General features: G+C 47.7%; 1 protein-coding gene across 2 annotated transcripts in view; it reads left to right on the top strand.

Annotated features, from left to right (window-relative positions):
* The window catches only part of RPN2 (ribophorin II), a 57,184-nt gene that overhangs the window by 25,111 nt on the left and 17,878 nt on the right, over nucleotides 1–14,195 (top strand). For both annotated transcript variants that reach the window (XM_008256021.4, XM_008256019.4), the window contains exons 9-10: nucleotides 1,795–1,900; nucleotides 12,753–12,844. In XM_008256021.4, coding sequence (XP_008254243.1) covers nucleotides 1,795–1,900; nucleotides 12,753–12,844 — 198 coding nt within the window. The remainder of the gene's footprint in view (nucleotides 1–1,794; nucleotides 1,901–12,752; nucleotides 12,845–14,195) is intronic.

Genomic DNA, 14,195 nt, shown 5'->3' with positions numbered 1-14,195 from the left:
ACTCCCCAGCTGGCTGCAACAGCTGGAGCTGTGCCCATCCAAAACCAGGAGCCAGGAGCTTCCTCCAGTTCTCACATGCAGATGCAGCGGCCCAAGGACTTGGGCCATCTTCTACTGCTTTCCCAGGCCATAGCAGAGAGCTGGATCAGAAGTGGAGCAGCCAGGTCTCAAACCGGTGCCCATATGGGATGCCGGCATTGCAGGTGGTGGCCTTACCCACTACGCCACAGCGCCGGCCCCAATTACCCATAATTCTATCACCCAGAGATCATAGCTTCTGACACTTGACAGTCCTTTTTTGTTGATTGCTTTTCTGTGCATATAAACATACTTTTAAAATTGAATGAGGTCAGGCCGGCGCCGCGGCTCACTAGGCTAATCCTCCGCCTTGCGGCGCCGGCACACCGGGTTCTAGTCCCGGTCGGGGCGCCGGATTCTGTCCCGGTTGCCCCTCTTCCAGGCCAGCTCTCTGCTGTGGCCAGGGAGTGCAGTGGAGGATGGCCCAAGTGCTTGGGCCCTGCACCCCATGGGAGACCAGGATAAGTACCTGGTCAGCGCGGTGCGCCGGCCGCAGCGCACCGGCCGTGGCGGCCATTGGAGGGTGAACCAACGGCAAAGGAAGACCTTTCTCTCTGTCTCTCTCACTGTCCTCTGCCTGTCAAAAAAAAAAAAAAAAGAATGAGGTCTATGCTTTGTCTCTAACAGTATGTCATGAAAATTTACCCCTAGGATTAAACATCCTACAAGCATGTTTAATGGCTGTATATTATTGCTATGTAAATTTTTAAAATTAAGAGTCAGTTTTTACATGAAATTTCAGTTATTAAGATATCAGAAGTTTTGCATTTTAAGGAAAATATGTATTTGTTAGTCATAAATATACATAAGCATTTTGTGTAATTAAAAAGCAAAATAATTTTAGGAATGACATATGGAGTGGTAAAAGTGCTGGGGTTTTGCTATATGGGTAGAGTTAGGGATTTTCTCCCTTAGCACTAATTTTTTCAAAGTATATGTTTATTTTGTTTGAAAGACAAACCGAGAGAGATTTTTCATGTGCTGGCTCACTCCCCAAATGCCTGCAACAGTCAGGGCTGAGCCCTGCCCAAACCGGGAGCCTGGAACTGAAACTAGGGCTCCCCTGTGGTGGCAAGGACCCAAGTTGTGAGCCATTGTCTGCTGCCTTCTGGTGTGCACATTAACAGGAAGCTGGATTGGAAGCGGAGGAGCTGGGATTTGAACCCAGGGACTCTGCTATTGGGTATGGGTGTCCCAAGCAGGGACTTAACCACTGTGCCAAATACCCACCCTATTGTTAATTTTTTATTAATTAAAGTAAGATATGTCCTTTTTTTTGGAAATTCACAAGACATGGAAAAATTGAAATACCCCAAAATCACCCACAATGATACTCCAGTGCACCCAGCTGATTTGAATATTTTAGAGTATTTCCTCTGTGTTTGTTGTTCTAAATGTAATTAGGATCCCACTCTAGGTTGATCTGACCTGTATTAAACTGTGGAAGCTGCCAGAGGGAGTTGGGGTTTAGAAGCTGAGGAGGAAACAGACAAGAAAATTTTGGAAATTTAGGAGGGAGGTTGATTTAGGTGGCTGCGTTTTCCCTATGTGGTAACTTGTGATGGAGCAAGGGAGATTCCCCATGGTGGGGCAGGAAGTGGAGGAGCTGAGGGACGTAGCTGGGACTGTTGCAAGGAGAGGCTTCATAGCACCTGCTTGTTGTATTCCTGACTCTCCTATGGGAGTTCTTGCTAACTCTTTTGTCATCTTTCACAGGGATGTGTTTGAACTAAACTTCATGAATGTCAAATTTTCCAGTGGCTATTATGACTTCTCTGTCAAAGTTGAAGGTGACAACCGTTACATTGCCAATGCTGTAGAGGTGAGTGCATGCCTTGTCCCTGATGTGCAGGGAAGTGAGCTGGCTAAGGTCCCGACATTAGTCATCTGGTGTCTTCTGCACACAGAGGGACAGGTGTGAGCTACGCTGCTTGACAGCCCTGGCCATGGCAGTGTATTGAGAACTTGTTTGGGGCTGGTTATATTTGTAAATTACTCATTTTCCTTTATAATTTTACCTATCTTCCATAAAATTATGAAGTAGGAAAGTTAAAATAATCCATTCTATGCCTTTGTGCAGTATGCTTTGGTATGTTTAGAAAGGGGCTGGTGCCAGCTGGTAGACAGAGTGTCAAGTGCCACATCTGGAACCCTGCGGCAAGGCTGCCTGGGTGACCTCATGGTGAATTGTGTCTCAGATGCTTCGGAGGCTGAAGCTCCAGGGGCAGGAGCTGGGCCCTGTTGGCCTCACGCTATGCAGGAATGACGTGGCCATGTTTGCCCTGCTGTTTAGAGTTTACCCCTTCAGACGCTGTGGCTTTTGTCTTAACCTTTATAGATGGACACTTATTTCAGATGTGTTACGCATTCTTCCACTTTGGAAACTGTGGGACAGGGTGAGCGTTTTCTCTCTCTGAATTAGGGTCATCAGTGCAACCCTTTCTTGAAGGCCTGCTCGACAACAAGCACTGTTCTGGGTGCTTTTGGTGCCATTATTGATTTGTACAACAGTGCCGAGAGCCGGCAGGGGTGCGGGGAGGTCATCTTCACTTCATCGATGAGGCTCAGAGGGGAAGTTGCTTGTCCAGGGTCATCCTGCCTGGGTGGGTGCCCTGCACAGTCCTAGTGGAGTTAGTGTTGCCCTGGAGGCTGCAGAGCTGGCCTGCAGTAACGTGCCTTTCTCCTGCCTCTGCCACCGCATTGAGTTGTCGGTGCACAGTGTTGCCACTGTCACGGCCTTAGCTGGATCTCCTGACAGCTTTGCCACTGTGTTAGCCCCTTTATGAAAGGCAAAGTGGGGGCCGGCGCTGTGGCGTAGCAGCTAAAGCTGCTGCCTGTGGTGCTGACATCCCATATGGATGCCATTTGAGACCTGGCTGCTCCTCTTTCTGATCCACCTCTCTGCTATGGCCTGGGAAAGCAGTAGAAGATGGCCCAAGTCCTTGGGCCCCTGCAGCCGCGTGGGAGACCTGGAGGAAGCTCCTGGCTCCTGGCTTCAGATTGGCCCAGCTCCAGCCATTGTGGCCATTTGGGGAGTGATCTGGCTGATTGAAGATCTCTCTTTGCCTCTGCCTCTCTGTAGCTCTGCCTTTCAAATTAATAAACAAATCTTCAAAAGAAAGAGAGAGAGAGAGCTTCTATCTGCTGGTTTGGTCCCCAAATACTCAAAGCAGCTGAAGCTGAGCCAGGCCCAAGCCAGGAGCCCAGAACTTTATCTGGGTCTCTCACTTGGGTGGCCGGGCCCTAAGCCCTTGTGTCATCATCTGCTGCCTTCCAGAATGCATTACAGGGAGCTGGATCGGAAGCAGAGGAGCTGATGTTTGAGCTGACACGCCAATATGGAATGTGGGCATCCCAAGGGGCAGCTTAGCCCAGCTGTGCCTCAATGCCTGCCCCGTAATGTAATGATTAATATCAGGAAATTGACATGGGTAAGATACTGTTAACTAATTTACAGCCCTTAATTCAGATTTTCCCAGTTGTCTCACCAGTGTCCCTTAATGATCCAGTTTTCAATCCAGGAACCAGAAATTAATTCTGGGTCTCCCACATGGGTGGTAGAGTCCCATCGACTTGAGCCTTTTCCTGTGCCCGCCAGGGTCTGCATTAGCGGAAATTTGGAGTCAGGAGCCAAGCTGGTTAGCAAATGCAGGTACTAGGCTATGGGATACAAACATCTTAACCATGAGGCCAAACGCCCGCCTTGACCTTGACACTTCTGAGGAGTACTAGCTGTTTATGCTGTAGACCTCGCCTGGATTTGGGTTTGTCGGATGCTTTTTCCCGGCTAAACTCAGGTCTCTGATTCGTCTGTGGAGATGATCTGACATTGGTATTGGTCCTCAGTGCGCCGTGTTAAGCCGTGTGTGGTGGTGTGTCCTGTTGCCAGACGTTGTAACTTTGTTTGCTGTGAAGCTGCAGGTTTTCTGTTTGTGGGGCGATGCTTTGAGACTCGCAGGTATCCTTATCACCTTGTCTGTAATCGTTATTGCTGTGGCATTTGCTGAACGGTGATTTCCTGCATTCCTTCTATATTTACTAGTTGGAATTCTACCTTAAGAAGAAAACTATTCTTTTTCCTTCATTTAATCAGTTATGTGAAGCTTTAATAAACAGCCGTGTGTTTATATTGCATTGTGGATATGTGCTTTGCCGTGTGTGTAACGGCTGTTTCTGTCCTTGGCTTTCTTGCTCATGTCATCCATTTCCTGGATCGGCCTCCTCAAGTTGGCTTCTCTGACGCTTTCTTTTGCTGAGAAGGGTTGGCAGCTGGAAGGCTTGACCTTTTCAGAAGCGGGACATTGTTTAACATAGGTAGATTAAACACTTGCATTCAAAATTTGGCAGAAAGGAAAATGTTTTCTGGAACCCTAGGCTCTGCCTCATGTCTGACCTTTTGGGCGTGAGACATCTCATCCCAGTCCATTCGCTAACACGAAATATGGAAAGAAACTATTTTAATGTGTTCCTTGAACTTTAAAATCCCAGATTCTTATTGTTTCCTTCATTGACAGGCGGCCTTGTTTGCAACCTACATGAGAAGGAAAACTTCCCCATCCCCATCAAACTACTCTTTCTTCTCCAGCTTAAATGCCAGGTTTACTCTTTTCAGCTGTTCTTACACTCATCCTGTCCTTACACGTCTAACTTCTAGTCACTTCTGAAGTCTGGCTGCCCCCTCTTCTGCATGTTTTCTCTGAGCCTTTTGTTTTACTAGGAAACCAAATCGCCAAATTGCTGTTCATATACTTACCATTGGCTGAAATTCTCAGTTTTTATAATTTGATGGGTAGGAAATGGTTCCTTGTTTTAATGTTTTTCCTTTGCTACTAGTAAAATTGAACATCTTTACTTTTTGTAAGATTTATTTTTTATTTATTTGAAAGGCAGAGCTACAGAGAGAGGGAGAGAGAGATATCTTCCATCTACTGATTCACTTCCTAAATGGCTGCAATGGCCGAGACTGGGGCTGGCCAAAGCCAGGAGCCTGGAGCTTCTTCTTGGTCTCCCACATGGGTGTAGGGCCCAAGTACTTGGGCCATTTTCTGCTGTTTTCCCAAGCACACTCCGTAGGCCACAATGCCAACCCTCCTTTCTGCTGCTTTTCTCAGACCATTAACAGGGAACTGGATTGAGAGTGGAGCAGCCGGAACAGAAATCAGTGTCCGTATGGGGTGCTGGTGTTGCAGCCGGAGGCTTAATTCGCTATGCCACAACAGTGACCCCGAACCAGCACTTTGATTTGGGATACAAGATCACGAGTGGTGGCTTAACCTGCTGTGCCACAACACCAGCCCCCAAGGGGTATATTAGCCTCTGCCCCAAATACCTGCCCCTCTGATGTGTTTTGAGTTAATTTTTATTTATTGTGTGAGTTAGGGCTCTACTCCTTTTGCATGTAGATATCCAGTTGTCCCAGCAGCATTTGTTGAAAAGACTGTCCTTTGCTTGTTGAATTGCTTTGGCATCATTGTCAGAAATCACTTGACCATAAATGTAAGGGTTAATTTCTAGACTCCCAATTTTTTTCCCTTAATTTGTATTTTTGTCTTAATGCCAGTGCCACACTGTCTTGATTGCCATAACAGCTTGACTTTTTGTAACGTCAAATCTGGTTTTTGTCCAACTGTTTCTGTGGTTGTGGTAAAAATTATCTAAGTATGAAATAGCAGAAATGGCTAATGGCTGTTGTTCATACAACAATAATAAGCGCCTGTTGAGGGCATTTGCTGTCCTCCTTCCTGGAGATGGAGTAGGCATTACAAATCTCTCTTTCCCTCTTCATTACATTAGAGCAGCGAGAGAGAGAGTTGGCCCTGACCTCTGCCATATACGTAGCTTTATTTTGTAATCTCAGTAATAGTCGCACTTAGAGCCTCGAAGCAGGCCAGCAGGTCCCGTCTCCTCTCCCTGGAGACGCTGACATTGGTCAGAGTGCATTAGCGGTGGTTTGGTGGGGAAGGCCTGGAATAGCACTCATTGACATTGAGCTGGCTATTGGGGAAGCTTGGGTTTTAGAAGCTTTCATTAGCATTAATTGCCCCTAATGTACCATCATTTTTGACAGTAATAAGCTAAACAGGGGGCTATTACTCCCAGCAGAAAGACTGTTTCCTGATGTTAAGCCATTTTTGCAGTGTATGTGAATGCCAGCAGGCAAAGAAAGGGCTGGCACAGAGTGGAGGAAAGCAGGCCTCCCTGCCTTCCTAGTGGAGAAACAAGCCCCTGTTGCAAACCTAACCATACAGGGCTGCTTTGACGGAAGGAGCCGCCAACCGGGGTGCTCCACTAGATTCCTTCAGACAGGGCCTTGAGAAAAGTTAGGATGATTTCTGTTTCTCAATTTGCTTTAAAGAAAGCATGAACAAGTTTTTCTCTGGGGTGTTTCCAGAGACCCATCATCTGTATTAAGATTCAGAGAGCGTTAAAACAGTGTCTGCAGTAAAGGAAGAAACTGTAACTTGGGAAGCCTTTTTTTCTTTTTTTTTTAAGATTTATTTTATTGAAAGGCAGAGTTACAGAGAGATGGAGAGAGATCTTCTATCAGCTGGTTCACTCCCCAAATGGCCGCAACAGCTGGGATTGGGCCAGGCTGAAGCCAGAAGCCAGGAGCCAGGAGCTTCTTCCAGGTCTCTCACGTTGGTACTGGGCCATTCTGGGCCATTCTCTCTTTCTCTCTCTTTTTTTTTTTTTTAATGGTTTTTGTTGTTGGATGCTTTAAGATCATGTTTTCTTTCTTTCTTTTTTTTTTTTTATTTATTTGACAGGTAGAGTTATAGACAGTGAGAGAGAAAGGTCTTCCTTCTGTTGTTTCACTTCCCAAATGGCCGCTACAGCCGGCACTGTGCCAATCCAAAGCCAGAAGCCAGGTGCTTCTTCCTGGTCTCCCATGCGGGTGCAGGGGCCCAAGCACTTGGCCATCCTCCACTGCCCTCCTGGGCCACAGCAGAGAGCTGGACTGGGAGAGGAGCAACCAGGACTAGAACCTGGCGCCCATATGGGATGCCGGTGCCGCAGGCGGAGGATTAACCAAGTGAGCCACAGCGCCGCCCCCCCCCCCTTTTTTTTTTTTGAAGATTTATTTATTTATTTGAAAGTCAGAGTTACACAGAGAGAAGGAGAGGCACAGAGAGAGAGAGAGAGATGTTCCATCCAATAGTTCACTCCCTAGATGGCCACAACAGCTGGAGCTGCACTGATCTGAAGCCAGGAGCCATGAGCTCTTCTGGGTGTCCCACATGGGTGCAGGGGCCCAAGGACTTGGGCCATCCTCTGCTGCTTTCCCAGGCCACAGCAGAGAGCTGGATTGGCAGTGGAGCAGCCAGGTCCCGAGCCGGCACCCATATGGGATGCCCGTACTTCAGGCCATTGCGTTAACCCATTGTACCACAGCGTTGGCCCTGGGCCATTCTCCACTGCTTTTCCAGGCCCACTAGCAGGGAGCTGGATTGGAAGTAGAGCAGCCAGGACTAGAACCAGCACCCATATGGGATGCCAGTGCTGCAGGCAGTGGCTTTACTCACTATGCCACAATACTGGCTCCTTAGGGACCCTTTTTTTGTGTTTGTTTTAATTTATTTGAGAGGCAGAGTTACAGAGAGAGGGAGAGACAGAGAGAGGTCTTCCATCTGCTGGTTCACTCTCCAGATGGCAGCAACAGCCAGAGCTGAGCTGATCCTGAGCCAGGAGCCAGGAGCTTCTTCTGGGTCCCCAACATGGGAGCAGGGGCCCAAGCACTTAGGTCATCTTCTACTGATTTCCCAGGCCATAGCAGAGAGCTGGATCATAAGTGGAACAGCCAGGACTTGAACTGGTGCCTATATGTAATGCCGACGCCACAGGCAGAGGCTTAGCCCACTATGCTACAACACCCGCCCCAAGGGAGCCTTTTAAAGTTAGGGCTGAGAGCAAACCAACAATGCCACCAGTTCTCTGCAGTTTGCCTGCTTGCTCCTCCCATGTTTCTGTGCATTTTGGGAATGCGCGTAATATCTTCAGAACAAACATGCAATGGTGTCTTGCTTATTTAGCAGGCGTTCGTGGCCAAGTTTATAGTCAGGATTCCCAGTGAAAACCCAGAAGTTGACGGCTTCCTTTGCTGTGGTGGAGATATGCCGAGGAGCCTGATGCTCTTCTGTGAACCTCTGTGAACATCCAGCTGCTGAAGGCAGAGGGCTGACTCTGAACGTATTTATTGGTGATACTGTGTTTAGTCTAAAAGAAACAACACAGTACGTGACCTGCAAGCTCATTATCTGGATAATTACTGTATTTTAGAAATAAGAGTAAAATATTCACATAGTTAACATTTTTCACACTGCAGCCATGGGATAAGCTGCTGTTTGCAACACTGGTGTCCCATATTAGAGTGCTGATTTTGAGGCCTGGCCTCTCTGCTTTCCATCCAGCTCCCTGCTAATGCACCTGGGAACGCAGCAGAAGATGGCCCAAGCACTTGGACCCTGCCACCCATATGGGAGACTGGGATGGAGTTCTTGCCTTTGGCTTCAGCCTTGCCCAGCCCTGGCTATTGGAGCCATTTGGGGAGTGAACTAGCAGCAAATGGACGAGCACTCTATTCCCCTTCCTCTCCCCCTTCTCCCTCTCCCCCAACTCTCCCCTCTCCTTCTCCTCCTTTCTTCCTTCTCCCTCTCCTCCCTAGTCTCCCTTTCCCTATTCCTGTCTGTGTCTCCCCTTCTCGTTCTGTTGCTATGCCTTTTGAATAAATAAATAAATCTTGAAAAATACAATTTTGAATGTGCACATGCATATAAATGAAATATGGAAGGTTTTCACAAATTCATGGAAAATTCACATTATAGGAAAACTGTATGTGGATTTCAAGCTATTTTGTACCATAATACTTACCTTTTAATTCCATTTTCTGTGAACTTTTTGAAGTACCCTGTGTAAACACCTTCTCCTGTCCCCTCAATTCAGAATTCGGCCCTAATCCTTGGAGGACTCCATTATTACCAGTCTCTTACACATCCTTTAGAACAGTAAATGTAAGCCCTCCCTCCCTCCCTCTTCCTCCCTCCCTCCCTCTTCCTCCCTCCCTCCCTCCCCCCCCTCCCTCCCTCTCTCTCTCTCTCTCTCTCTCTCTCTTTCTTTCTTTCTTTCTTTCTTTCTTTCTTTTCTTTTCTTTTCTTTTCTTTTCTTTCTTTCATATTTATTTATTTTTTTGAGAGGTAGAGTTACAGAGAGAGAGGTCTTTATCTGCTGCTTCACTCCCCAGATGGCCACAACAGCCAGAACCAAGCCAAGCCAGTCTGAAGCCAGGAGCTTCTTCTGGGTGTCCCATGCAGGTGCAGGGGCCCAAGAACTTGAGCCATCTTCCACTGTTTTCGCAGGCCATAAGCAGAGAGCTGAATCAGAAGAGGAGCAGCCAGGACCCAAATCCGTGCCCAGATGGGATGCTGGCGCCATAGGCAGAGGCTCAGCCTGTGCGCCACAGCGCCAGCCCAGCATACGCTTTCTTAATGTACACAGAAAGGAGCATTTGATGAAGTGTTGAATTCTTTGTTTTCGTCACAAAGCAGAGGCTCCCACCTTCCCCTGTGGGTGTCTGTTAACCTGAAGGCCAGCCCCACTGCTGTGTTTCACCTGATGCCTAGAGTCAGCGACAGGCAGTGAAGCTGGTATAGTCCTGTCACTAGGTGGCTGTGTACCCGAAAGTGGGAGGTAACAGTGCCGCGTCTGTCCAGCCATTCACATCGATCCTAGTGTGCACATACCTTTGTGTATTGAACTAGTCCCTTTTTTATGGGCATACCAGTAGGATGATTTCAAGACGAAGTTTACAAATTAAATGAATGAGTTCTGAAGATAGTAAGTCACAGAAATGAAAAGGGAATTATCTGGTTCATGCTGATAAAAACTGCAGAGTAGAGACTGTGAAGACAGATAGTTCTTACAGCATGGAATATTACTAATTTACCTCTCTCTGGACTAGCGGACTGCCTAAGCCCCCCATACCTGCTCCCTCGTCTTCCTGCTGCTGGACGTTTAGCAGGGGGGCACCCCAGGCAGATTTGATTCCTGTTCTTTACCCCATGCTTTCATGGCCCTTTGTACATCTGTCCATTAATGCAGTCCCCTGTTCTGTTATAGTCGTGCTCTGCCTATGGGGCAGAAGTGCATCCTGTAACCCCTGGACATCCCTTGCACCCAGGTGCTCCACCTGCCATAGCGGGGGCAGGGAAAGTGGCCTCAGCAGGGTATTTACTGAGGATCCGTACACTAATTGAAGCTCCTGGGCTACTTTGAGTCTTCCACTCCACTGTCTTCAGTTGGAAGTGGAGCTACTGTGTGCCTGGGCTAGGCTTTAAACAGCAAAGCTAGCCCTTGTTCTCAGAGCTGTTGGGAGGTTGTCTACTCAGTAGGGAGCTCAAGGAGGAAAGGGGAAGCTCCTTGGCTCCCCTGGGAGGGTCTGTCTGACTTGATGGCTGTCTTCCCTCCACCTCCATTGCCACGATTCACCCAGACTCAGCGACAAAGGTGGTGCTAAATGTAGCTCTGCCAAGAGGTGGCCATGTATTCAGAAGTGGATGGTGATACCCTTGCAGCTTCTGGTAATAAATCTTTTGCCTTTTTTTTTTTAAACAAAACAGAACACCCTTATTCAACCTGATAATTGAGGTTATTATCACAAAATAGTCATTATGGAGGCCAGAGAGAAAGAATCAAGGAATTACTTGACAGCTATCTTTTATTTTTTATTTATTTACTTGACAGGTAGAGTTATAGACAGAGAGAGACGGAGAGAAAGGTCTTCCTTCCATTGGTTCACTCCCCAAATGGCCGCCGCGGCTGGCGCTGCACCAATCCGAAGCCAGGAGCCAGGTGCTTCTTCCTGGTCTCCCATGCGGGTGCAGGGGTCCAAGCACTTGGGTCATCCTCCACTGCCCTCCCGGGCCACAGCAGAGAGCTGGCCTGGAAGAGGAGCAACCAGGACTAGAACCCGGCGCCCATATGGGATGCCAGTGCCGCAGGCGGAGGATTAACCAAGTGAGCCACAGCACATTACCTCTTGTTAATTTTTCTCATTTGCTGTCAATTTGAGGCTGTCACACCTTGATACAGCCTTTTAGAAAAATGCTAAAGCTATCCTTCAATTATTTGCCCAGCCTTCTATCTCTATTTCTGGATCCTGGCATAGAATATAAACCAGTGGATTTGGCAAGGATTTCCTTAAGTGTTATGTTCAAGCCCATCAAATATTTGGAAGGCTCTCAGATATATTTGCACATAAAAGCACCTTGGGTTTGCATAACTTACATATTCAGACTTAGATTTGAACTAAAAAGTTCCCAGAAATAGTCTTTTAATATTTCTGTCTTTTTTGAATAGTGACATTTACAGTAATCAGATTTCCAGATTTCTTATTTACTGACATTAGCTCCTCTTGAAATTGTTTATAAGGAATATACATAGATTTCAAATACTCTAAGAGTCAAGATAGACTGATACGTGCTTATAACAAACACGACATCTACGTGGCTGAAAAGAACAAGGATTTGTGGAGATTTTGGCCACTCGGCCTCTGCTGCATGTCGTCTTTCCTCGGGCCGCAGCGTCCATCTGTTCTCACAGTGTGTGTCTGTGTCAGACAAAGAGAATCACAGTGATCTTTGAAGCTTCCACCTTAAGTGATGCGCTTAGTTCTGCTCAATTCTCATTAGCCAAGGCAAGTCACATGACTATGCCTGATTCTGAAGAACTGAAGAAGTAAAATTCTACCATGTGCTCAGAGGAGAATGAGGAATAGTTGGTGAGCAGCACACATAGCCACTGTAGCTTCTTGGGTCTTCATGGGCGGGGGAGTTGCCACCTCGATGGTGCACGTGCGGTGCTGGGTAACATGGGGCCTGAGCATGTGGGTTCTGAGTTGGGGTGCCTGTGCTCCAGTCCTGGCTCCTTCACTAGCTGTCTGATCTTGGGTGAGCAGCCCTTTCCTCCTGCATCTGAATTGTGAAGAGTAAGTGAGGTAGTCGTTATGAAGCCAGTGCCTTTCAGATAGTAAGCACTCAGTAAATCTTAGCTGTGTTCAGGATTGAGTACTTTTTTTTCTTAAAGATTTATTTGAAAGGCAGAGTTACAGAGAGTCAGAGGCAGAGAGAGAAAGAGATCTTCCATCCGCTGGTTCACTCCCCCAGATGGCTGAAATGGGCAGAGTTGGGCTGATCTGAAGCCAGGAGCTTTTTCTGGGTCTTCCACGCAGGTGCAGGGGCCCAGGGACTTGGGCCATCTTCTGTTGCTTTCCCAGGCCATAGCAGAGAGCTGGATCAGAAGTGGAGCAGCCGGGACTCAAACTGGCGCCCATATGGGATGCTGGCACCCCAGGCAGTGGCTTTACCTGCTACACCACAGTGCCAACCCTGAGTAGTTATTTGTTTTAAAGGACACATGAAAAAAATTACCTTCTTTATTTTTCTTTTTAAACATGTACCATTCAACCAAAGCCAATGAAAGGAAGAAAGGGTTAGAATCAAGAAGCTGTTCTGTGGCCTCAGGATGGGAGGGTTGGGGATACCCCCTGGCTAGGTCAGTTTTACCAGTTCTTGAAGACTCCTGTCCTAGTTTGCTGGAGCAGTGGAACACTATGGGTGTGCCTGTGAGTGTCCTCAGACCCGTCAGCTGACCTGGCCGTGATCTTCTGTGTTTTACTTTAGCTCAGAGTCAAGATCTCCACTGAAGTTGGCATCACAAATGTCGATCTTTCCACGGTGGATAAGGATCAGAGTATTGCACCCAAAACCACCCGGTAGGTGGGATGCCCCGTTGGCTCTGTGGGAGTTGAGACGCCCCACCTAACCTCTTGCCCCTCCCCCACAATGGCATTTCTGTGCCTGCAGTGCTCCCACTTATGCCCCGAATTCAAGAGGCCATCCATAGTTCCAGTGGTTCTGCACCAGGAACTCTGGCACCTAAGCATTCGGAGGCCTTCTGTAGCAGTGTGCAGGCTGCCCAGTGAGATGAGGGCAGTCTGACTCCATTGGCTAGGTCCCTAAGCACATTGTTCAGTTCAGATGACAACTTTATTGTTTAAAATACTTACTTACGTTTCTTTGAAAGACAGAGCTCTGTCTTACGTTCACTGGTTCACTCCCCCAAATGCAACAGCTAGAACTTAATTTGGATCTCTTGCTTGGGTGGCAAGGGCCAAAGTACTGAATCACCTGCTGCCTCCAAGCGTGCACATTTGCAGGAAACTGGAATTGGAAGCAGAGTAGGACTTGAACCCAGGCATCTTTATATGGGATGAGGTGTCCCAAGCAACGTCTTAACCACCTCGCCAAGTGCATACCCCCCAGGTGACAGCTTATTTAATAACAAGACTTTCTCGATGGGGGACGCATTAATTTCAGTTCTTATGCCAGCTCCTGAATTTGCTTTTAATGGCTTCATGACAACTCTCTGGCCTGGTGGGTCTGAAATCAATTGGAAGCCTCACAGGTCCTTAGAGCTGAGATGGCAGACAGGTCCCCCACCCCACGTGTGGAAGGCATTAGCAATGGAACATCTTACTTGTGGAAGGCACTACTCACGAGCCCCCGCATTTGTTCCTGTTGAACTCAGGTGCAGCCTCCGCATCTGTCTGTACCACAGCCTCCTAGGTAACCATTAACGACTGGTCAGAGTTGGGCCAGCACTCCGTATGGACCCTGTCCATCAGCCCTTGCCCAGACCCTTGCTTTTTGTGGGGAACCCATTGGGATCTCTGGGGTGATTCAGACTCTGGCTTCCGCCATTGAGGGAGCCTTGGAGCCTTGGAGGCCAGAAGGTAGGGGACCCCCCCGCCAAGTCTTCCTGAAGATGAGTCTGGGAACGGACATTCACAGCTCTTTAGTCTTGTGCAGCTGGTGTCTCTGCCCCCAGCCCAGTTATTCCCAGAGTGATACTGGAGATACGAGCAGCACAGAGAATCCACAGTAATGTCATCTGGGAGAGCACTTTGCAGACTTTAATCCCTGTGTATGTGAAGAGTGGTCTTACCCGTGAGTAAAGATGAGCCGAGTCTGAAAGGAAGCCAGATGTGAGCTCTGTAACCATTTGGGTTTTTTTGTTTTTGTTTTTGTTTTTGTTTTTGTTTTTGTTTTTGACAGGCAGAGTGG

Source organism: Oryctolagus cuniculus, chromosome 11 (assembly GCF_964237555.1).
Source record: "Oryctolagus cuniculus chromosome 11, mOryCun1.1, whole genome shotgun sequence".
Lineage (NCBI taxonomy): Eukaryota > Metazoa > Chordata > Mammalia > Lagomorpha > Leporidae > Oryctolagus > Oryctolagus cuniculus.
The sequence above is the reverse complement of the archived record's forward strand: the minus strand, read 5'-3'. Positions and strand labels throughout refer to the sequence as shown.